A 21703-nucleotide genomic window follows, 5' to 3' on the forward strand; every position below is an offset into this window, starting at 1 on the left:
TCTAGTGGGGCAGGACACAGAGAGCATACAACACTGAAATTAATGCTTAATGCACCTTCTTTGGCAACTTTCAAAGCTTGACCGACATCTTCGTGTGCAAGTAGAATTCCTGACCTGTGTACCGCAGTGTCCTGTAAAATTTGTTTTACTGCTGCCAAGGTTGCTGACCTCTGTTACTCACCTGATTGGGAAGCAGCATTGCAGCATCATCATCTGGCACATATATTCTCCAGCTGTATGCTGAATGTGAAAAATAATTAAGAACTTTTTAAAGGCTTAGGAAAAATAGGATTGATTGAAGGAGTCATACCTCATCATATATGTATACTTATATTCTGTATCATATATGGAAAGATAGACCTTTGTGCTTCTGAAGTATGTCAGTGTGTGAAATGTGGGCATTTAGAGAAGAAGGGTGATTTTGTTTGATCTTTTAGCTAAAACAGGGTACCCTGCTTACAAAGAGAGATTGTAAAAAGCAAACAATCACTTATTAATAGATCTCACTTTAACAGGAAAGTTTTGCTATACTGAAAGAGAACAGGTACTCTAATAAATTGGATAAAGGATGGTATTTTATATGTTAAATATGATAGATATGCTTAAAACCTTTCAAGAGTATGAAGTCTGCAAATTTGAGTATATGTAAAACTGAACTGCAAGAACTGGGAAGTAACAGGAAAACTTTGAATGCATGATCCTTAAACTAAGAGAACATTAGAACAGAATTATGTTACCATATAAAGACTGATGTATGCACTGTGCACAGACAATGTTTTAGCTAGGACTTCTTCTAGAACATAATTCACATATTTGCTAAGTTTTAACTGTTTTATTTTCCAATGTTAATTATGTTCATTTAGCATATGTTACCTACATTATCTTGGAGGGAGGTACTTGAAATTACTTTAAATAGTGAAGTATGACTTTTTAAATTATTAATGCGCTGTTTTTTTCTTTCTAAATGATATAAATAATAACAAATAATAATCTTGCCTAAATAAGCACCATCAGGCTAAAATGAATGAAATGAAAGCTTTTCCTGCTTTCATTTCAGTCAGTAGTATGCTAGAATTCTGAATATTCTAAAGGATTTGTTTTTTGAGACCCACCAGAATATTTTCAGGGTCATCTGAGTCCCACTTATTCAAAATTCACAATTATGCGTCAAATTATTGACTAAAAGCAAATGTTACTATTGTAAACTTACGTTTTGCACTCCTTAGAATGTAAACACATAACATTTCTTTCATTTTGTCCTACAGAAATACTGAAGTTTTATTAGCCCATTTCATATATGGCAAAGGTTTTTTTAGTGTTTCTTACTAGAAAAAAATTAAAAGTGCACAGACAGAAACAAATCCAATATGCACTGTCGTTTTAGTCTGTTAGAGCAGGTTGCTCTGCCTGCATGTATAAAAATAATAATAGGTTATTAATAAGCATGGAAAATTTGTAAGGAAGGTCTGGTTCCAAAGTCGGCTTGGTTTGAGCATCTTCTGTGGATTGCTGTAAGATCATGTATCTCAGCTGCAGAAAGGCTAAATGGAAATTTCAATGTGCCACATGCCAGATGCATCAATGGAATTTAATCCCACTAGCCTAGCAAGATCAGTTACTTAAGCAGCTCTTACTCCACACACATTCTTTTTTTTTTTCTTTTAAAAAAATATTATAAATGGCTATTACAGAAGAACTGGAAATTGGAATGTTGCTTATTCATATCTGCCTTTTAAAGGCTAAGTTTCTAAGTCATTTATTACTGAATCTATTAGAAAAAAAAATAATGTATGCTCACTCTAAAGCAGCTCTTATTACTCTTCGCTTGGAAGGGAAAAGAATAAACTTCTGTTTGAGTGTCTCTCTTCCAGATCCTTGTATGGAATTACTTAGATCTCTACAAAGATACAGGGCAAGAACTGTAGTTGTTTTTGTGTAAATGAGCAGTAAGGGTTCCCCAAAATACGTGACTCTTCTACAACCCCAAACCCATAAGAACAATTAGGTAATTAAGCTGCCTTGCCTTCAACACCTTTTTAAGAGCAGCATGGGAATCTCTCTTTTTCTTAATTTAAAAGTCTGATAGAATATGTAGCATACAATCCTAAATTGTTAGGTTAGGGCATTAGTTTAGAGGGTTTATCATGTATAGTTTGCATGTACTCACAGAATGGAGAATGAAAGTTTCATATTAAGTGGGGCATAATTTTTAAGGATATCCATTCTTAGTTTCAGGATATGATGTCCTGCATCTTCCTTTGAGGTAGTCCCAGGAGTGATACCAGATCATTACATGCCAGAGTAATGGTTTTATCAAATCACTGCAAGCCAATGTGATTTGGAGCAGAGCCAAGGACAGCCTTAAGTTTTGCCAGGGGTGAATTCAGTTCTTCAAAGTATCATTGACTTGGGAAGCGCAAGTGGTACGCACTGGAATTTTGCAGATCACCCAAGTGTCTGAGTCTCCTTCAGTTGGAGACTGTCGCTGCACAAATAAATGGGACTAAAAGCAACATAGTGCTGATGAGGAACAACATTTTCCACATGTCTTTGTGTGACCATTTCTATCAAGCAAAGACATAGGAAATGTTAAATATTCATTCTGTAAATATACAGTGCCTTCTCTATTGAATTTTGCAACATGCAATTAATTTACATAATTTAATTTATTTTTTATTCAGTAAGACAAAAATGGATAGAAGGATTTTGCATTTCCATATGCTTTTATTTAATGACATATTTATAACATTAGCTTTATTAAGGGATAACAAAATACGTAGACACAAGCCTTTCTAAGGAAATGAAACAATCAACTGCTTGGTTTAAGTTTAGGGTCACTGCCTCTGAAAACCAAAGAGATATATGGCACGAGGCACAAAAAAAAAAACAAAAACCCAAAACTTCCAAGACAGTTTAACTGAGTGTAAATGATATAGCACATTCCTAAGATCACATACATCCAGATCTGTCAGGCAAGTAGAAGGTAGTAACACTCAAGATTCAGCCAATGTGGTTGTTTGGAATTTAACTGCTAGAAGGATTTAGGCACTGACATGCTTCTACCATAGTTTCCAGAACTGCTAATAAGGCCTTTGCCTGTTCACCAGGGAAGAATAACATGCTTTCAGATATTTCTTGAAGAAACTGTGGTAGTTTTCCAAAAGTTTCTAGCTCTTTAAAATATGTATCTACCAGCCAATCTCCAGAAAATGCATTTTTCATCTTAGAACTATCACAGACCATTACTGGAAGTACACTTGAACAAGGTACTGCTCTCATAGTTACAGTCAGGGGTGTAGACAAATTATAAATAGAACAAAAATTAATCAGCATCTTCATAAATGAAATCAAACACAGTTCTTTCTTCTGATTGCAAAAATCTCGTTCTCTGCATTCATAGAAGTTTTCAATGCTCTCTCCTGGATAAACAAGATTCAGAAGTTCTTCCTTTGCTGCGACTGACTCAACATAATCCAGTGGCAGTTTCTCGTGGGAGTTCCTTTGCTCTAGAAGGACTGGCCCTTCAGGAAAAACACAAAGATTAATAACAACGGCACATTCTGTGATGAATTGGCAGCTGAACAAGGTTTTTGGGTTGCTTACCGCCAGAAGCCAGGTGTTTAAGTTCCTTTTTTGTACCAAGTTATGTTAATGTAACTGACGACTTACATATTTGCAACACAAGATAGAACCTGTAGAGAGACCCTTTGTAACAATTTCTTTACAGTATTGTGTTAACTTGCATAGAGCATGCAAAAATATAATGTTATTACTTTTGTAAAATTCTATTAAGTACTTTGTAGACTAGGTTATTCGCTGACATTGACTTCAAATTAAAGGCATGTTACTATGATGGCCTTTATTTTATTTTTCTGGATGGTGTGGCCAGTCTTGCCTTATGCTGTGCAGCAAGGTAAGCTGTTGGGGTAGGAATCCAAGCCTTCCCCAACAACTGAGTTTAAAAATTTGATCTTAACAGATTTCTGAAACACAAAACATAATTACTCTAATAAATAGATTTAAAGTAAGTAAATGGGACATGCTTATTTGTTCAGAACTAATCTGAACAAATAAATCCTTTTAGTATTTCCTGTTTATTACTACAAGGGACCTATTAATATTTAAAGAGCTTACACATCTCTTGGGAAGTTTAAGAAATGCTGCATCAGTAAGAAAAAATGAAGGCTGTTAAGACACTACAAGTGTTTTTCAAATATGAACACATCAGGAATCTTACATAAATTTGTATTACTATGCTAAAGTAATGATACCATATTATAAAATGAATGCTTCTTCAGAAATACATTTTAATGACAAAAGGTGAACTCCCATATTTTGTATCAGTAACAGATATTTTAATTTTGCTCAGATTAAAGCTGCCTTATTATTATTATTATTATTATTATTATTATTATTATTATTATTATTATTATTACTGATTGTTTATTATCATTAACTTGTGTGTTCTAAATTATTGAGCTAAGTAAATTCACACTGAATAGGTAACATGCTTTCTACCATGGGCCTGTCAGTTACTTGACAGGCCATAACTCAGAGTGTGACAAAGGCAAAGATAAAGGTACACACAGACTTACACTTGCCAGAAAACCTTGATGGATGCAAGTGCAAGTAGAGCGCTTCCCCTGTGATAACAAGATCACCCACTATCTATTCTTCACAACAGCCTAGGAAAAATGCACATCTGTTAGTGCAGTGCCATTTCCAGCTGGGGAGCTGGGCTCACTATAAGATTTGCTATTGCATCACTTCAGCTGACTGAACTGAGCCCAGGTGTTGGCTTGGCATGTTACATGCCAAGGTGACATGGCACAGTAGAGATATAAAACACCTGGGAGCTACAGAACTGAGACTCAGTAAACAGAGGTAGAACTGCAGAGGGAATGTATTTTTTATGGTCTAGTGCTTGCACAACAGACACAGCCTTTAGGGGGCAGGAGAAGACTGTAAATACAGATGGTCATATGCCAAGTATCTATTAAAATTTAGTTTCTCTACCTTAATTAATAGGCTGCCTAAATACACCCTTCTGCCTCATGACTAAGCACAGAATGATTTTTACTGAAAAAATCTGGGTTTGGCACATAAAGCACAGTTTACACTGACAGAGTAGGGCAATGGTACCGATATTGCAAACACTCATTATAGTAAATTAATTAAAAGAAGGAGTAGTTGCTATCCAAGATGATTCTTTGTGGATATTTGTTGTTTTTTTTTTTTTAAACATGATAAATAAAATAGATTGGTACAGTACATACTTGTACTTTTTTTGGAAACTAAGGCATCCCTCCCACTATTATCCCTAAACAGCAGTTATCATGATTACAATATCTATTACTTTCTTAAACTAATTACTAACCTAGTTGTTTTCGGAGACCATCACATCAATTTTCACAAATGCTGAAAAAATTTATGTTGAAATACATGAATATATAGAGATTTAACCAATTTGGTTTTGTGTTGTAAAAATAGATCAAAACAATAGAAAATACTTAACCTTGATTGGTGACTAGGTAATCTTTATTTTCATTAGTGGAGAATATAGTTGCAATGCATATGGTGTAAAATGCAGGATAAAAACATTACCATATTAGAAAAACATGTGGAAATCCTGGTTATTTTCATATTCAGCTGATCAAGATAAGTGTGAAAACAGTATCATTTTTACTGTAAACAAACCAGCTTGGCTTAAAAATGTTCTAAAATATTTCACAATAACTTTGTATTTTAGGAAACTATCAAGAAAAACACTGAGAACTTCATACGGATTCAGAACAGAGGATAATTTCCTTAAACCAGTTTAGCATAAATGCACTCACCCCCATACTGAAGTAGCAGCTTGCCAATTTCTACATGTCCATTTGACAGTGCATCATGCAAAGGAGTCACCCCATCCACTTGACTGAGCAGGTCTACCTCTGGACAACGCTCCAGAATTTCATGGACACACACTGTGCTACCATGGTTACAGGCTTCATGCAAAGGCGTCCAGCCAGCATAATCTGAATTATAAATCAAGGGAAGTTTTAAAACAGCAGAAGTAGTACCGAAATGTTAATAATGTCATTCATTAGACAGGAAAACACTTTACTTTCTTAGTACTCATTACAGCTGGAATGACAGCTTACGATTTCAAAACAAGAAATTCTATTAAAAAACATCTGAAAAAAAACCACAGCATTTTAAAAAAATCAGTAGAAAATGTGATGTTAAAATACACTTCAGTTATAAATTCATCTAACCTCAATGTTTGCTGCAAAGTCCTCACTTTGTGTTATTTAAAAAAGAAAGAGTTTCAGATTGTATAAATACAAACTCATTACCAAACACATACTAATATAGTTCTTTATGTGTCTTAATTTCTTAGTGCTGTAGAGAAAATGAATAGCTTACCTTTAACATTAATGTCTATTCCCGGCAAAGAGAGAAGCTGAATCAATCTCTCCACTTTGTTATTTCTGCAAGCTTTATGCAGGGCTGTCTCTCCTACCATGAAAAATTAATAGATTACACTAGACTAGACAAGATAGCAACTAAAGAAAATAATCAAAGGGTCTGGAACTTGGAGACTTGGTTATATACCAGAAAACTCAATAATGAGTATGATTTTTCTTTATCCTTTTTAAACACCTTAAAAGAAGAAAAACCCCATGGAGCTTCTGTTCCACCAGAGATCCAGCAATGAAATTGTACTGCAAATGGTTTAACACAGGAATTATCTCCCCTCTAGTTCAAGGTTTAAAGTTTCAATCACACTATAAAAGCACCAAGTGATCACAAAACACCAAAAAATACTGGGTTTTGAAGCAATAAAACTTTAGAGTGCACTTGTCCTCCCTTAAATTTATTCATGAACCTACATTAAGATGTATGGGTCTTTTTACGCAGCGTTTATAGCTTAATTCAAATGAATGTTTCTGGCTAAGCACAAGTGCCTCTACACACTCAAATATAAATCAAAACTTTAAATCTATTAGTTTGCTGTTTCTCAATAGGCTCTCTGACTTGGCTATAGTAGAGAAGGAGGGGAGAAAGAGCAAAATTAATAACAACAATACCAGCAACAAAAATAATAATATAATATAACATAACATAATAATAATGATAATGATAATGATAATGATAATAATAATAATAAAAAATAAATAATGAAATTATTACTAGTAGTAGACTCTGGGGGAAAAAAATCCCAAAGTGTAGTACCTTGTAGAGCTGAAATAAATGTGAAAAATTAAACAGCAAACAACTGAGAGCTGCTGCTTATGTATGTATAGACACCACTAGCTTCTGTGTAATAAAAACTTCAGACACATTCTAAATGCTGTTTTCTTTTCAATAATTGATCAGCTTTGAACAAGAGCCAGAGGAAAATCCTGATACCAGGTGAAAGATAATGAACAAAACATCTTAGAAATTCAAGACATCTTAGGGTAGATCTCTTAGCTTTTATAATAAGATTTACATGGAACACTTTGTTATATTAATACCTTTACTATATATATCTGTCAGCTCCATGCCCATTCTTTCAGCAGAAGACACTACTTATAATTTTAGTAGGGGAGAATAGAAAAAAAAGCAGGATTGGTTTGTTTGGTTCCACTTCCCTCCCCCTACCCCCCCCGCCCCCGCAAGTCTTTCAGCTCACTTTTCTTCGTAGAAATCAGATGTAATAATTCACATCAATTTTACTTGCAAAAGCAATAAAACCAAAGGGAGCAAATTTTTAAAATGTATGGTCTGACTCTGTTGCTGAATTTTTTTAAACCTTTAAAGGGGGTGAGGTCTTCTTTTGTTTGTGATACAATTCTGGTTTTAATTTTTTGAAGAATTCCAGCTTGCTTTTGCCATTTTTTTTTTCTGAGCTGTCTCCTGGATGTCATATTAATAGAGTTGTAGGTAAATTTCTGATGATGAAGATGAAAAAGTAGTTCCAGCAAGCAATTCTGTAGTAAAGCAAGCCTCATGCAAAGTACAATTATTAAACTTGTGTAGTAAATAAGAAATGAAATGAATTATTGCAGTGCTGTTTTATTCCTTAGGTACATGAGTTCCAGTATAGTTAAAACAAAAGCCAAGTGCATTTCATAGTCTGGGCTGAATGCCTGGAAGAAAACAGTCCATATGCTTAAAACAGCTATGAAACATAGCATACTCCTCAGTCTTTGTTCACAAAATGTCTAGGACTCAGAGAGATGAAGACTGAATTATACTTGCAAATCAGAAGACGTTGATCCTACCAAGCACAGGTTGAGGTGAATTAGCAAAGTAAGGCAGGCAAGACTGGAATGAACTCACACAAACTGTACACTGATTTAATATATGGAAGGAGGAGGGTAATGAAGAAAGCAACTTTTTTTACCATAAATACAAATTCCTCTTTTAAATAGACATTGCAAAAGAGAAATTTGAACCATAAGAAAATAATTCTTAGGCATAAGCCATCATTTCAGTCCAGCATTCATCAGGACAAGTTTTTAGACGTGAAATTATACATTCTAACCACTTTAAACTTCTTAACATAAATTAGGTATGTAGGATACCTTTAGTATTTCTCTTGTGTACCTCTTCAGCCAAAAGATAACTCCCTTTGGTGTGTGCAGTCTGGACTTTTGTTTTCGCTCTAATCTTATTAAAGATTAAGTCACTGAAAAGAAAGCAAAGGGGATGCATTTAAAATCACTATTTCATATTTAATGTATATGTACTTAATGGTTTTAAATGTGTACATACAGGATACTTATATTTATCCATTTCAGCATCATTTTGGAAATATCTTAATGACATAATTTCTAAATCTCATAAACTTAATTTATTATAGCTGTACTTAAAACAGAAATCAAATATTATTGCCTACTTTTAAACTTTCTTTAAAGGTAATTCTGTGAACAGTGAACTTCTGTATATACCCTATAAATTTAATATTAGGCAAATAAAACTACATCAGTCTGCATATACACTGAAATTGATGATCAAAGAGAAAAGGGGAAACCCCAGCCCAGAGGTGTTATGGGCTTACAATGGAGCTTTCTGTCAGTTGAAGTAATTTGTAGACAACAAAACAGGTCACATAAAGTTCAAGAAATGTGTCAGGTCAGAAGCTGTCCCCCAAAGCAGAATAAAACTGGTGATGTTATAGGTATTACTTACGGTAGATCAGGCAGCACTTTGACTTGGTTCTGCTTATCGCCATTTAGCATCTGTAATGTCCTTTGAGACTCAGGGCATGGCTGTTGCCCTATTTTCTTTTTCTTTGCTTTGTGTATCTCTGTCTCACGCATCCCTATCTCTCGCAAAGCAGGTGAATAGGAACAGACCTGTTGCAAAAGTAATATTTCATAAATGAAGAAATTTTATTTTGTTACACTTGCTGCAAAGCAATCATCTATATCCACATGTATCCATCTACATTCTTGATGTATCAAAGTTTTTTTAAATCTGATCCCTGAATGATTGTACATCTAGATTGTTTCAGTTTGTCTTCTGAATTCTTTTTGATGTGTTTGTAGTTCACTCTTTACACTGGCCTCAGTGATTGGCTTGTGTCTGAGACAAAAAATGGGAAGTTCTAGGCCTCTCTCAGGTTTCTGGCAGCTGAGAAAATCTGTATCTTTTTAGCTGGACATAAGTCTTGAGTACAGTTAACTGACTTTCATGTATTAAAACAAAGTATTTACAGACTTCCTTCTTCCAAACCAGGGGGTAATTTGGTTAAAGACAGACTCACTCCATTCCTTCATCTCTTCTGAGATGAGGGGTTGGATTAAGTCTTTGAGCATCGAAAAGCAGTAAGCCAGTTATCCCTTGGGTGCTCTCTATTAGGACAGCCTTGGCTGTTGTAGATGTTAGCTTCTTTCCAGTAACACAGAGCTTCAAACCCACTTACACTGGTCATTTAAAAAAGTCATCTAAGTTCCTGCAGTTTGGCAAAAGCATAAGAAAAAAGGCCAGTGGGGAGGATTCATCAAACACACAGCAATTATATTTGAAGAAAGATATTAAGGAAGGCTTTGAGTATTTAGCAGTTCACTGTAGATCTTGCAAGCAATGTACAGTAGGTGAGGAACACCTTACTTGCACCTTCACTGCACATCTACCACCAGAGAGTTGTTGAACTCAGAGAAAAGCCAAGCTGATGAGATGCTGTATGAGAAGAACTGGCAAAACTGGAAAATTTTTACTGGATGGAATGAGAAAGAAGACTTAGTCATACTAAGGAAAACAACAAAAAGCACATAGACTTGTTTCAAGCAAAATAACCATTTTAAAGTAGTTGCAGAGAGTGATCAGTAGTCATGGTGACACTGAAAGTAGCAATTCTGCTCTATATGTGGCAATATACATCAAATATTAGTATGCAGTTGGTTTATGTTAAGAATTCTGACAGTCTTTTGTTCACCCTCTGTTTAAACGTACTGTATTAACAGTGACCTCTCTTCACAATAAATTCCTGCAAAATTTATGAAACTTATGTATGGGAAATGTACAAGGGTATAAATCTGTTCTTTTGTGACTCTACCTGTAGAATAGTAGAACACAAACAAACTGCTATGGATTCCATATTCCCTTTAGTCATTACTATTAAGATTACTGAAATGAGACTCTAAATTAGGGCATGACATTACTGTGTGATTGCCCTGATTTGCCTGCATCCTGCCAGCAGTCATGAATATCTTTTGCAGCTTTTACCATGTTTTTCATCACCAACTATCACGAACTGTGATTTGAAGGCAGTCAAAGGTTTGTGAGTAGAACAAAGTGTCCAAGAGGAGAAATTCACAGGAATACACTGCAAAAATCTTCAATGTAATAAATGCCTGGACCTATCTCTCCAAAAACCCTGAAGGAAAAGGTAGCTGAGAAAAGGAGAATGCCAAATATAGTGTGATTTAAGTACAAATGTAACACTGCAATCATTATATCAGGAATAATTTTTAAAAGCTTTCACTGTTGTTGCATTTTTTCCCTTTCATGCTAACTGCATGTAAACAGATATCAGGTGTGACAAATTCTCTGGCAAGAAAAATCTTACTATTGTTCTGGACCCAGATCTCAGGCAAAGAGAAATCTATATGTATGGTACACATGGAAAGACTATGCAGGCAACAAGCATAACCTTAGACATCAAAGAAAAGATATATTTCAAGACTTTTATGAATCAAATTACTTGCAAAATACTGAAGTGTGATAAGTTTTTAAGGAGTTACTTACTATTTTCTGAAGAGAAAGAGGTTCTGTAGAAACAGCAATATTCCTCTGTAAACACATTTGTTTGAAAATTGCTTCTGCAACAAACAGTTGAAGCCAGTCGGATGGTATGGCACAAATAAACATTTTTAACTGAGATACAGAAAAATCTGGAAAAAAGCAATTGGAAAAAATTAAGTAAACTTAAAAATTAAAATACAGAAATCTACATACCTAGTTATCTAGAAGATAGAGCTTCCAAGCTTTTTTGCTCTTATTGCAGATTCAGAAGCTTATTCTCCATAAGAATTACTAAAATTCTTCACAGGAAAATAGACTTTAACCATCATCTGGTAAGATGATGAGACACTGAGAGAATGTTAAACATATTTTAGAAGACAAAGCATCACTTTTTGTGTGCAACTTTTAAAAATGCTCTTAATACAATGTTTAAGAGTTACATCTTTATTTTAAGAATAAGATTTTTTTTGTGAAGTTCTGCAAGTGATCACCTTCCAAATCTCAAAGAGAATTCAGGTAAGAGTTATAACACATGAACAAGAAATCTGCAACTAATGCAGGTGACCTACAAGTTCTACATTAAAAGTCACCATAAGCAAACTGCAATCCCATTCAGATGTACCAAATAGCTTATACTTTTTTAAAAAAATGCCCCACACAGTGGCAGAGAAACTTACATATCCATACAACATATATCAATATGTATCAGGCATATGTCTGACCTACCTCTGTTTTGGAAAAGAAGACGGAAAGACTATTTTTTCTTACAGTGGTAGGAATATGTATTTTGATTCTAAGAAAATAATTTTGTTGAAATAACAACTGAAATGGTTGGAAAGTAAGACCTGCGGTGAGGAAGGAAATCTTTACTGTATTGAGGGAATCTTCTGTTTTGCTAAGAATTGCTCATAACTTAACTGATCTGTAGACTCAATCAAAACAAAAACCCAAGTCTGAGAATACAGATGTTTGCTACTTTAAGTATAACTGAATTTAGAAAAACTCGCAACAATTTTGCTTTGAATGCTGTGGATTGTACTAAGTGGCACAGGTCAAATAATCTCTATAAGCAGACTGAATTCTGTTCTTGTTTTCCCTTTTGTATACAGGAAAGTAAAAAAGTCTTACAGAAATATTTATGCAATATTGTCCCTATTGTATGATAGCTACAAAATCCTTTGAAGTGGTACATATTAAAAGCTCCACTGATTTAAATGCCATAAAGTTCAAACTGAATTGGCCTTCTAAGAATTAAATCAGCCTATAAAAGTTCTCATAATTTACTTTCTGTAAGATTGGAGTGGAACAAATTGTCCAGAGATTAAGATTTTAGTGTAATTTCTTTTCATGATGGTTCTTCCTGAGTGTCTAGGTAGAAGGCAGATACAATTTCAATGAAGCTTATATATACCTGTTACCACCAAAAATGATGATTAGAAAGGAGTCAGGGGAAGCTGAGGTGGGAATTAATTTTGAAAATTAAATTAAAATAATTCAGTACTTTCTTGAGATAATTTTGTCTCCCAAACTCTTCAACTCCTCGTGGCTAAAAGTACAGATAGCTCAATGGACATTCCATGTTAAATGATAATGGTTATTTGAGTCATGATGTTTACCTAGTCTATTTAATGAGGAGGAACTACAGTAATTCATGGGACTCAATGGAATGTACTCCCATTCCCTCCATTAAGTCCAAGGATTTGGAAGGAGACATGGAAATGTTTCATTTGAAGTTGTAGAAGTCACACAGTTCAGTGTAGGCTTTAGAGTTATGACTGAGGTGTCTTTAGCAATCTATAGATTTTCCAGAGTGACAAAATTTGCCTGAGTTGAGTAAGGTGCCTCTCTGACTGCTTGTCTGAATTTAAGTTTTACTATGATATGCTTAAAGGTTCTCCTAAACTGACAAGGAGCTCCAAAGATTTTTTTTTCTCCCTCAGACTGTGTGGTCTTGCTTTCACATCAACATTTAGACATTTATTTAGAGGGATTTTAATAAGAAAACCTGTTCCATTTGATCTTTGCTTGACACTGACAGACATATACAAAATAAAATGGTTTCCTGCATATGTAAACACCATGCAGTGTACAGCTGCAACTCAGGGTGAAAAACAATTTGAAACTATAAACAACCAAGGATTTTAATTAGGACTTCATATGTCTGATTAGAAGACTTTCGAGAGGCCTTGCAAACACTCACCATCACATGAAATGGCAAGATAATGTGCCAAATCAGGCACTTGATGAAACACATTTCTGTCCATAAGCAAACCTGAGATGATCCAATAGTCCACTACAGTTCCAAGAATTGCATTTAACAGACCAGCAACTTCACTTCTGAAAGCCTAAATGGAAAAAAGCATAGGTGTATCTATCGATCTGTAGTATATAAAAAATTCACACTGATAATGTACTAGAAATAACATACAAAACTTTTTTAGATAAAAGCTCACTCTGCTGCTGTATCACTCCTTCATTGGCCGTTCTTCTGCTCAAAAGCTAACTACTGCAGCCAGATCACCAAAATTAGTGTCACTGATGCCATATCAATTAAGATTTGGCACTGGAGAAAAATAGGTTCTATGACAACATCATCCAAAACTATATGCAAAATGGTGTCAAAACTACAATTGCAATGTGATTTCTTCTTAAATTAAGTTTTATTTAACCATAAGATTGCAAGTACTGCTCTTTTTCACCTTAACCTTGTGTTTGATTTGATCTTTTTCTCCCTGCTCTATTAGCATTGCCTTTTTCTGAAGATTTCATCATGAAATGAAGCTCTTTTTGTGACTATGTATGTCTGTGCCAAAAGGGAAGAGGATGCAAAGTGTTAGTTTCCTCCACAGAAGAAATTTTGGCAGTCACTTCTCAAAAGGAAACTTTCTTCAGCTACCAAAAAATTCAAAGAGATGAGCAGCTGCAAATTCAGGAAAAAAGCCATCCTTCTGAATATTAGCCCTACAATTTTCTACCTTGAACAGGCACACACACACACAAAACAAAACAAAAACCAAACAAAAACAAACAAAACAAAAAAAAGAGAGAATATGAGGATATATCTATCTATACATATATATATGTGTTCTTATGGGTCCCTTCCAACCAGTTTATTCAGTGATCCTGTGAAAATGGTCATGAACAAGTAATGAAAGCTGAAGTGTACTTTCTTCAAGAGGCATCAAGACAATACACAGGAATTTAGCTATCCAGACACCACAATGAGATAGATGAATGCATTTATTCACCCATATGAGAACTTTATCAGTACTGGTCAGGTAAAGCAGGGTTTCTAATGTTTGAGTTAGACTTTGCAAGGTCTCATCTATCTACATACCATTCTGAATCACAGTAGAAATACTTTATAAAATTACTCTGAAATAAGTTATTCCTCTGACCACATGTACCACCAGATATTTTGAAAGCACAGCTTGGAAGAACACAGGCACCATAGTAGGAACACATGAAATTAATCTGACCTAGGGCACTACCAGAGAATTACTACTGTTACACTAGAGCACCAATTGATATTTGGCATCTTGTGAAAGATAGTGAGTACTTGACACTGGACAATTTTGGATAAGAGACAAACCAGACTTAATGGGTACACACTACAGTCAATGATTTGTCTGATACTCCTTTGAGAACAAAATATGTTCAAGGTTGGTTTAAAATAATTTACTAGGATTCTTTAGGAGCTGAAAAGCACCAAAACCAGTTTGAGCATCAATAAATCAAACAGATGTACATATGAACAACAGAGATGGTGACATAGATGATAATAAAAACATTATAAAGCAATTTGTTGAAAACTACACAAATAATGTCACTACATTCTGTTAACAGTTACTCATCACTCAAAAGAAAAGGAATAAACCCAACTACAAATAAACATGGTATGGGGTGAAAGCATAATCTTCATCACTTAAGATTTTTAAGAACTGGCCAGACAAAATCTGTTATGAATGTCATCTCCAAGATTGCTTCCAGGCCTACTAGCTCTTACTTTCTTAAACTCTACTTGATTTGGTTTGTGCCTTCCTTCCTTATGTCTTAATACTGTATTATAGATGAACTGTGAACTCTCATAATGAAAAAACCCTGAGAACACACATATGGCATGTCAAAAACCTGAAAGTATAATTTTTAAACTAAAGTTTAAATATTTAAAAAGGGGCATTTACACTATCTTCTGAAGATTCAGGAACCGAAGCCAAAGAACAATTGAAAACATCTGAAATGCATTTAAATTTCCCTTAAGTATGTATATCTCTTTATCACTGGACCCCAAAGCAAAATACTGGGTGAATAATATAATTCCACCAATAGTTCTTTACTGGAAACAAATTTCACAAACACAGCAAATAAGCAGAATTTTAACAAAAGTTAAGTGACAGGATCAAGGACATGTAGATGTAATCTGAGGTAGATAGAGATGTAAAGCACAAGTATTTACATTCTCTTTATGGTTTCCAAATCACTACCTTAACTAATTCCTTTATGAAATACTTTTAAGAAAAAGGGTGGGGGTGAAAGCAGACACTGAGGGAGCAGACTGAAATAAAGACTGTTAATACAGAACGTATTAATAATTTTTCACAGTCAGATATATAGTGAATATTAAATGCAGCTGGTACTCCAGCTGCATCTACATTTGCCAAGCCAAGTAGCTCTGCATGCTGACAAGATAAGCCAGATACTGCCAACTAATGTAGGCTTGGTTGGCATTTTTGTAAAAGAACAGTAGGACAAACCAAGAGCTTCTCCTCAATATTTTAAGTAAATGGTTCAATGCTACAAATGAGAGAGAGGGAAATTGGTCTAATTTCTTGAAAGGACAATATGTTCTAAAAATGTTTAAATGTTAACATGTTAAAAGTATTTTCAATTTCAGCCACAAAACAATACACAGTAATGAAAACACATACAGTATTAAAAAGGGGAAAAACCCCAAGCATTTCCTTTAAACTTGGAATTTGCTACCATGTATGACAGTGCCAAGACCTCTTTTTCCCCACTCTGCTCCTACAACAACAAGCTGGGAGGGGCATCCTCCAAGACAGACGACCCAAAATGACCAAAGGCCTTCTAATCATTGCGCTCAGCAGAAAAAGCTGGGTAAAGGAGGAAGGGAGAATGTTTGAAGTGATGGTGTTCGCCTTGCCTAGTAATGACACGTCTTATGAAGCCCTCCTTTCCAGAAAGTGACTGAACATCTACCTGCTGATGGGAAGCACTGAATGGAATCCTTATTTTGCTTTGCTTGTGGGTAAGTATTTTCACTTACCCACACTTCAAACTTATTAAACTGTCTTTATATAGTGTCACACATTTTTTAATTTGTCCTTCTGATTCTTTCCCTCTACCCAATGCAGGGTGGGGACTTACCTGCCAGCTGAGATCAACCCACTACACCATTTACAGCTAATTAAATAATATGCAGTGAAACCTCTTTTCAAAATTCTCTTCCTTGTTCTTATTGTTGAAAATCAAAGCTATCTCACTAAGAAAAGCACAGAAGTGGGAAGAAGCTATTGACTGTGTTAGCATACAAAGGTCACATCACTTCAACTGATATCTGTTAGCTTAGCAAATGCAATTCCTACATTGCTGTTCCATTTAATGCTTTGTCAAGTCAAATACAGCGCTATGGTGGCAGAAGTTTCACAGTGTGTTTTTACACATAAAAGTTCTTATAGGAAAATTAATTTTAACTTTTTTTACTTTGATTACTGAGTTATTTTAGAACTATAAAGAAGAAGGTTTTTTTCATGTGCTGTAAATGTAGTAGTCCTCAAATGCCTTAAACATACTTCCAAAAAAACTACTGCAAGTGACAGACAAGAAAAACATTTGGTTCTACACCACACAAATTTATACTATGCAACTAAAAACCTGAATGAATGCCTTTGTCACCTCTTTGTCAGGCTATGTAAGACAGCTTTTTTTTAAAAAATCCCCACCAGTATTTTCAGGGATGAAAAGCTTTTCTGATACCATGTGTGACATTGTGAAAAGCCATGCAATAGCTCAATGCAACTAGAAGTGTTATAAGCAACATTCCCTGGTAAATTTTAAAACTGAATTGAGAAATTTGATTCAAGGACCTTTGACCAGGAGCTCCCCCATCAAACCTGTTTAAATAATATAACAAACAATGTATGTTAATTCCTTTTAAAATTATGTTCAAAATTGATTTGAAGAGCTCAAATAATAGGAAATCTTTTATGTTCTTTGGCAGTTCCTTTTTAACTACAAGAATAGCATATTAATATTATTCTACCATGTTGTCCAAACAGGTTAACCCAGTGATCAGTGAGGACATCCAATTTCCTGTCATTATTTTAATTCTGCTACTTCTAAAATACAGCAAATTCTATGTAACTCCAGAAAACAAATGCACTCAACTTCATGCTTTGTTTTTCACTTTTTTTGGACTGCTCTTTTTACATGGTATATTTACACACGTACATAAAACATAATTTTGCAGCAACTCAGCACTAGAAGAGAGGAAACATACACAGATATTTTCCTTGCACTTCAGTGCTCTTTGTTGCAACCTCTTTGAATCACAAAAAGAGAGACTCTCATTCTGAAAAGTGAAAAGAATTAATAACTGCTCACTTTTACCAGTTAGAAAATATTATATTAGATATGTTCAAAGAAAGAATTTAGTTAAATTATTAATCAGTTTCCATTTAGAGATATTTTCACTGAAGAACTGTACAGAAGTTTGGTATATCACAACATGCACGTTTGTTTCTTCCTGCAAGCAAATACACTTAGGTGCACTGAGAAATATGGTCGGTCACCCCTTGGCACTGTGCTACAAACCACATGCAGAGAGTAACAATATCCAAAATCATTCCTTTCATTTAGGTTTCTGAATGGCCCTACTTCTACTGAATGGCCCTAATGCTTCTTGCCAAGGTGTTACCTCTTAAGCAAACAGCTTTTATATAACAAAACTAGTAACAATGACTCACACCCTCAAACTGAAGTCAGAAAGAACAATTTTGCACCCTGTGTGCTACCTCTAATGACAATTTTGCACCCTGTGTGCTACCTCTAAATGTGTATTTATTTAGGTATCTCTGAAATAAATAATACAAAAAGGAAAGAGAAAACACAGTTTTGTCTGCACAGCTAGGGAGATTTCACTATTTTGATTTTCTGAATGACATTTTAAACTGTGCAATGGAACTTTAAAATTAGTCTGCAAATACAGAAAGAATATCAAGCCTTAGTAGAACAAGACTGAGAGTGAATGAAGGGACGAATGAGTTGAATTGTAAAAATATGGTATTTTGGTTTAGAATGTGCTTTTGCCAAGAATGCAATGGGAAAGAAAGTGCAATAGATAAATAAATATGAGGAACAAAGCTGTTAGAAAAAAACATAATACAGTACAGATATTATGAGGCAACAAGCTGCTTTTTAAGGCTAGAATTCATCTGTGTAGGGTAGTTTACACTACAGTGCATAAGATCAAAGTGAGAAAGCAACAGAGATCCAGGATTTGTGTTGAAACAACAATTCCGATATATATGTATATAAAACAAATAGAATCCAAATAAGAGGCAGATCTCTGTTATTTATGTTGTGTGTGGGGATTAAGCTTATTTTTCATATATGTAGCACAGTCTGACAAAAGTTGTTATTCTGCCAATGCAAAGAAAGGTTGATGAGAAAGGCATGGCTTACAGTGCTGGAACCTGTAAAAGTAAGGCATAGCAGTAAAAACTATATGGTACCTACACTTAAACTGCAGATTCAAAACCAGGTAAAATATGAAAGCAGTGTCATTTTCCAAAGAAACAGAATGGCTACTGACAGCAACTGCATGTAAGCCTGCTTGCTGCTCAGTACCTTTAAAAAGATAGGTTGTTTAAATACAAATATGGGTATAGAAGCCTAATTTTAGGCACTTTTTAAATACCTTGACCGAAGATAAAAAGCAGCACTGTTTCACAATGTCTTGCTTTGATAGCCCTCAAAAAAGGTAGGAGGTCTGGCTAGGTAAGATGATTGAAGCTCTCATTATGTTTAAATCATTATGTTTAATCTTTTTGCTTTTCATAGCAATAACTACTTGGTATTATATTGAAAGTGCTTTTTTCTCCCTGAAATACTTGATTTTCTATTGTTCTGTTACTGTATGGAAAAAGTGAATGGAATACCTATTTATTCTGTGTGCTCACAATAATTTAAAAGAGAATGCAGAGACAGCAGTTAGGTTTTATTTTATGTGAGAATCTAGAAGTCAAAGATGTTTTACAAGGCCTCTTGCTTCTGAAAAGAAATAGGTGGCATGGAGGACACTTAGTATCTTTCAGGTCAATGTCCTGCTGGTCAGCAGGTCACAGAATAGCAATTAAGTTGCCTTCAATTCTATTTTTATGCTAAGTCCTAGGAAATACTCCAAATTAAACTAAAAGACTTAGGAAGAAAACCAGGGCATTTTATTACAGTAAAACAATGCATATCTATCAAACAACAACAAAAAAGTACTAGTTTTGTTAGGTTTCTCTTTCAAACGTTTCCTGAATCCTGTCACTGTAAAATAAGATAATCACTTCTTTCACGACACCATATTGTTTGAGAGAACAAGCTGGTGTCTGTAATAACTACAGTAATACCTGCTGGTAAGGGCATGTGAACATCTGAATGTAGCCAACAAGCTACTCATGACTCGTTTCTTCTCTACATATCTATATAAGAATCTTATGGATCAATTCATTTCTTTAGTGGAGCAAAAACCAGCACGCTTCACAACAAAAGGCCACTATAACAAGCAGCTGTTATACTTAAATATAATTCCTCACAAAAGAATGAACAAAGGGACACCTTTAAAAAATACGCCAGTCTTCATTATTTTAAAGTATAAAATTCACACTCACATCATTTTTTCCATTTAATTCTCTATGGGAAAATATGACCCAATCTGCTAAAATATTTATGTGTTTGGTAAAAAGCACTGCGGTTCCACTGTCAAGCAAGAATGTCTTCAGAAGAACTGTCTGTGGCAAGGCTTGTTGATGCTGGGAATTCATTCCTTCAACCAAACTGAAAAAAAAAAAAGTGAAAAAACTTAAAGCTTTATGCCACTTTGATTATTATAGTTACCAGACAGAAACCTTGTCTTCATTCAAAATACACACAGATTTGGCAATTTATACCTATGGAAAGATTAGACACAATTTCTGATGCAGAGTAAGTACAATGATGATGACTATTACTGTTAGACCTGGGGAATTTTAATACTGTGCCACTACTTACATAAAGTAAAGGCCACCATTTCTATATAACGGCAAAGCAAAACCTAGACTTCTTTTATACTTCGTAAACCAAGGAAAGGTAATAGTCTTCCTAAGATAATAGGGAGATAACAATTATTGAATTTTAAAAAAATCAAACATATATATCAGTATATTCAAAATGCTGCTTGTCTACCTTAAAGAATGAATAGTGAAGTACTGCAAATCTAAAAGAACCACTTTATGAGCAAAATTAAATGTGTACTGGAATAACAAGCTCGAAAAAGCAAGATGTCTTAAAATATGATTATGAAAAAAAACCTATGAATTTACAATAAACAATCTAAGAATTGAGAAATATAAATAGAATTGCTAAACTGCTTTCTAGAACAGTATCTTATCAGGGATATACAAATCAGGATACAAGCTGCTGTAAATAAAGAAATGCATGTATTATTCTATAAATCCCACCTTTTTTTCAGAAACTCTACTTCGCCTTTTACTAAATCAAAGAAAAACTTCAATAATGTTTTATGAACTATCCTCAGTTCATCTTCTGTTCCTGAAACTGTGACCGTATGACAAACTGTTTCACAATAAAGGCAAGACCTGAAAAATAAAAAATTTAAAATTCCATTTGTATGACAGAAATAACAGATAATCTATTGGCAAAAAACTCAGCTTTGAATCTGGTCTGTTTTGACAAGGAAATAGTTTGCTTCCCAGCAACAGTCAACATTTTAAAGCCTAATTTTCTGGTTTTAAAGCTTTTTTCAAAAGAAAAAAAAAAACAAACAACAGCAAGTTTGTGACTGAGCTTCTGTGTTCCAGATAATTTGTATTATAGCGTAAACAAAATAATTTAATTGGATTTCATTTTTCTGTCTTTACTTGAGATATTGTACAATTACTATACTAAATAGAACTTTAAGATCCTTTAAATACAAGATAATTTTGTCATATTTTGTAGACATGGTAACATCCTACAAACCTCTGTTCAGATAACAGCTCATACATACTACTTGACAGGACTATAGATTGTCAAACATGATGCAGATAACTCTGAAGTAACATGCAAACATAATTTTTGTCTAGAATTTTGACTACTAGAACCAGGTATACAACTCCTGGGTATTCCCATTCTCCAGGAAGTACTAAAAGACAAAATACTTCATCTAAAAGACAAATTCTCTTCCATGTTCTTCAAAATATGCTTACAATCA

At 34.3% G+C, this 21703-nt stretch overlaps 1 protein-coding gene across 12 annotated transcripts in view; it reads right to left on the bottom strand.

The window, feature by feature from the left end:
* Positions 1–2659: 2659 nt before the first annotated feature.
* Positions 2660–21703, bottom strand: part of SLF1 (SMC5-SMC6 complex localization factor 1) — a 34829-nt gene continuing 15785 nt past the window's right edge. For 5 of the 12 annotated variants that reach the window (XM_038124593.1, XM_038124592.1, XM_038124595.1 and 2 more), the window contains 9 exons: positions 20952–21089; positions 20124–20289; positions 13424–13568; positions 11227–11372; positions 9166–9332; positions 8559–8662; positions 6412–6504; positions 5838–6020; positions 2660–3521 (listed from right to left, as the gene is read on the bottom strand). In XM_038124593.1, coding sequence (XP_037980521.1) covers positions 3025–3521; positions 5838–6020; positions 6412–6504; positions 8559–8662; positions 9166–9332; positions 11227–11372; positions 13424–13568; positions 20124–20289; positions 20952–21089 — 1639 coding nt within the window. In that variant the 3' untranslated portion in view covers positions 2660–3024. Of the gene's footprint in view, positions 5419–5837; positions 6021–6411; positions 6505–8558; positions 8663–9165; positions 9333–11226; positions 11373–13423; positions 13569–20123; positions 20290–20951; positions 21090–21703 lie in introns of all 12 variants that reach the window. The other 7 variants (XR_005255325.1, XR_005255326.1, XM_038124598.1 and 4 more) reach the window with 7 other exon arrangements.

The sequence above is a fragment of the Motacilla alba genome, chromosome Z, assembly GCF_015832195.1.
Source record: "Motacilla alba alba isolate MOTALB_02 chromosome Z, Motacilla_alba_V1.0_pri, whole genome shotgun sequence".
NCBI classification, from domain to species: domain Eukaryota; kingdom Metazoa; phylum Chordata; class Aves; order Passeriformes; family Motacillidae; genus Motacilla; species Motacilla alba.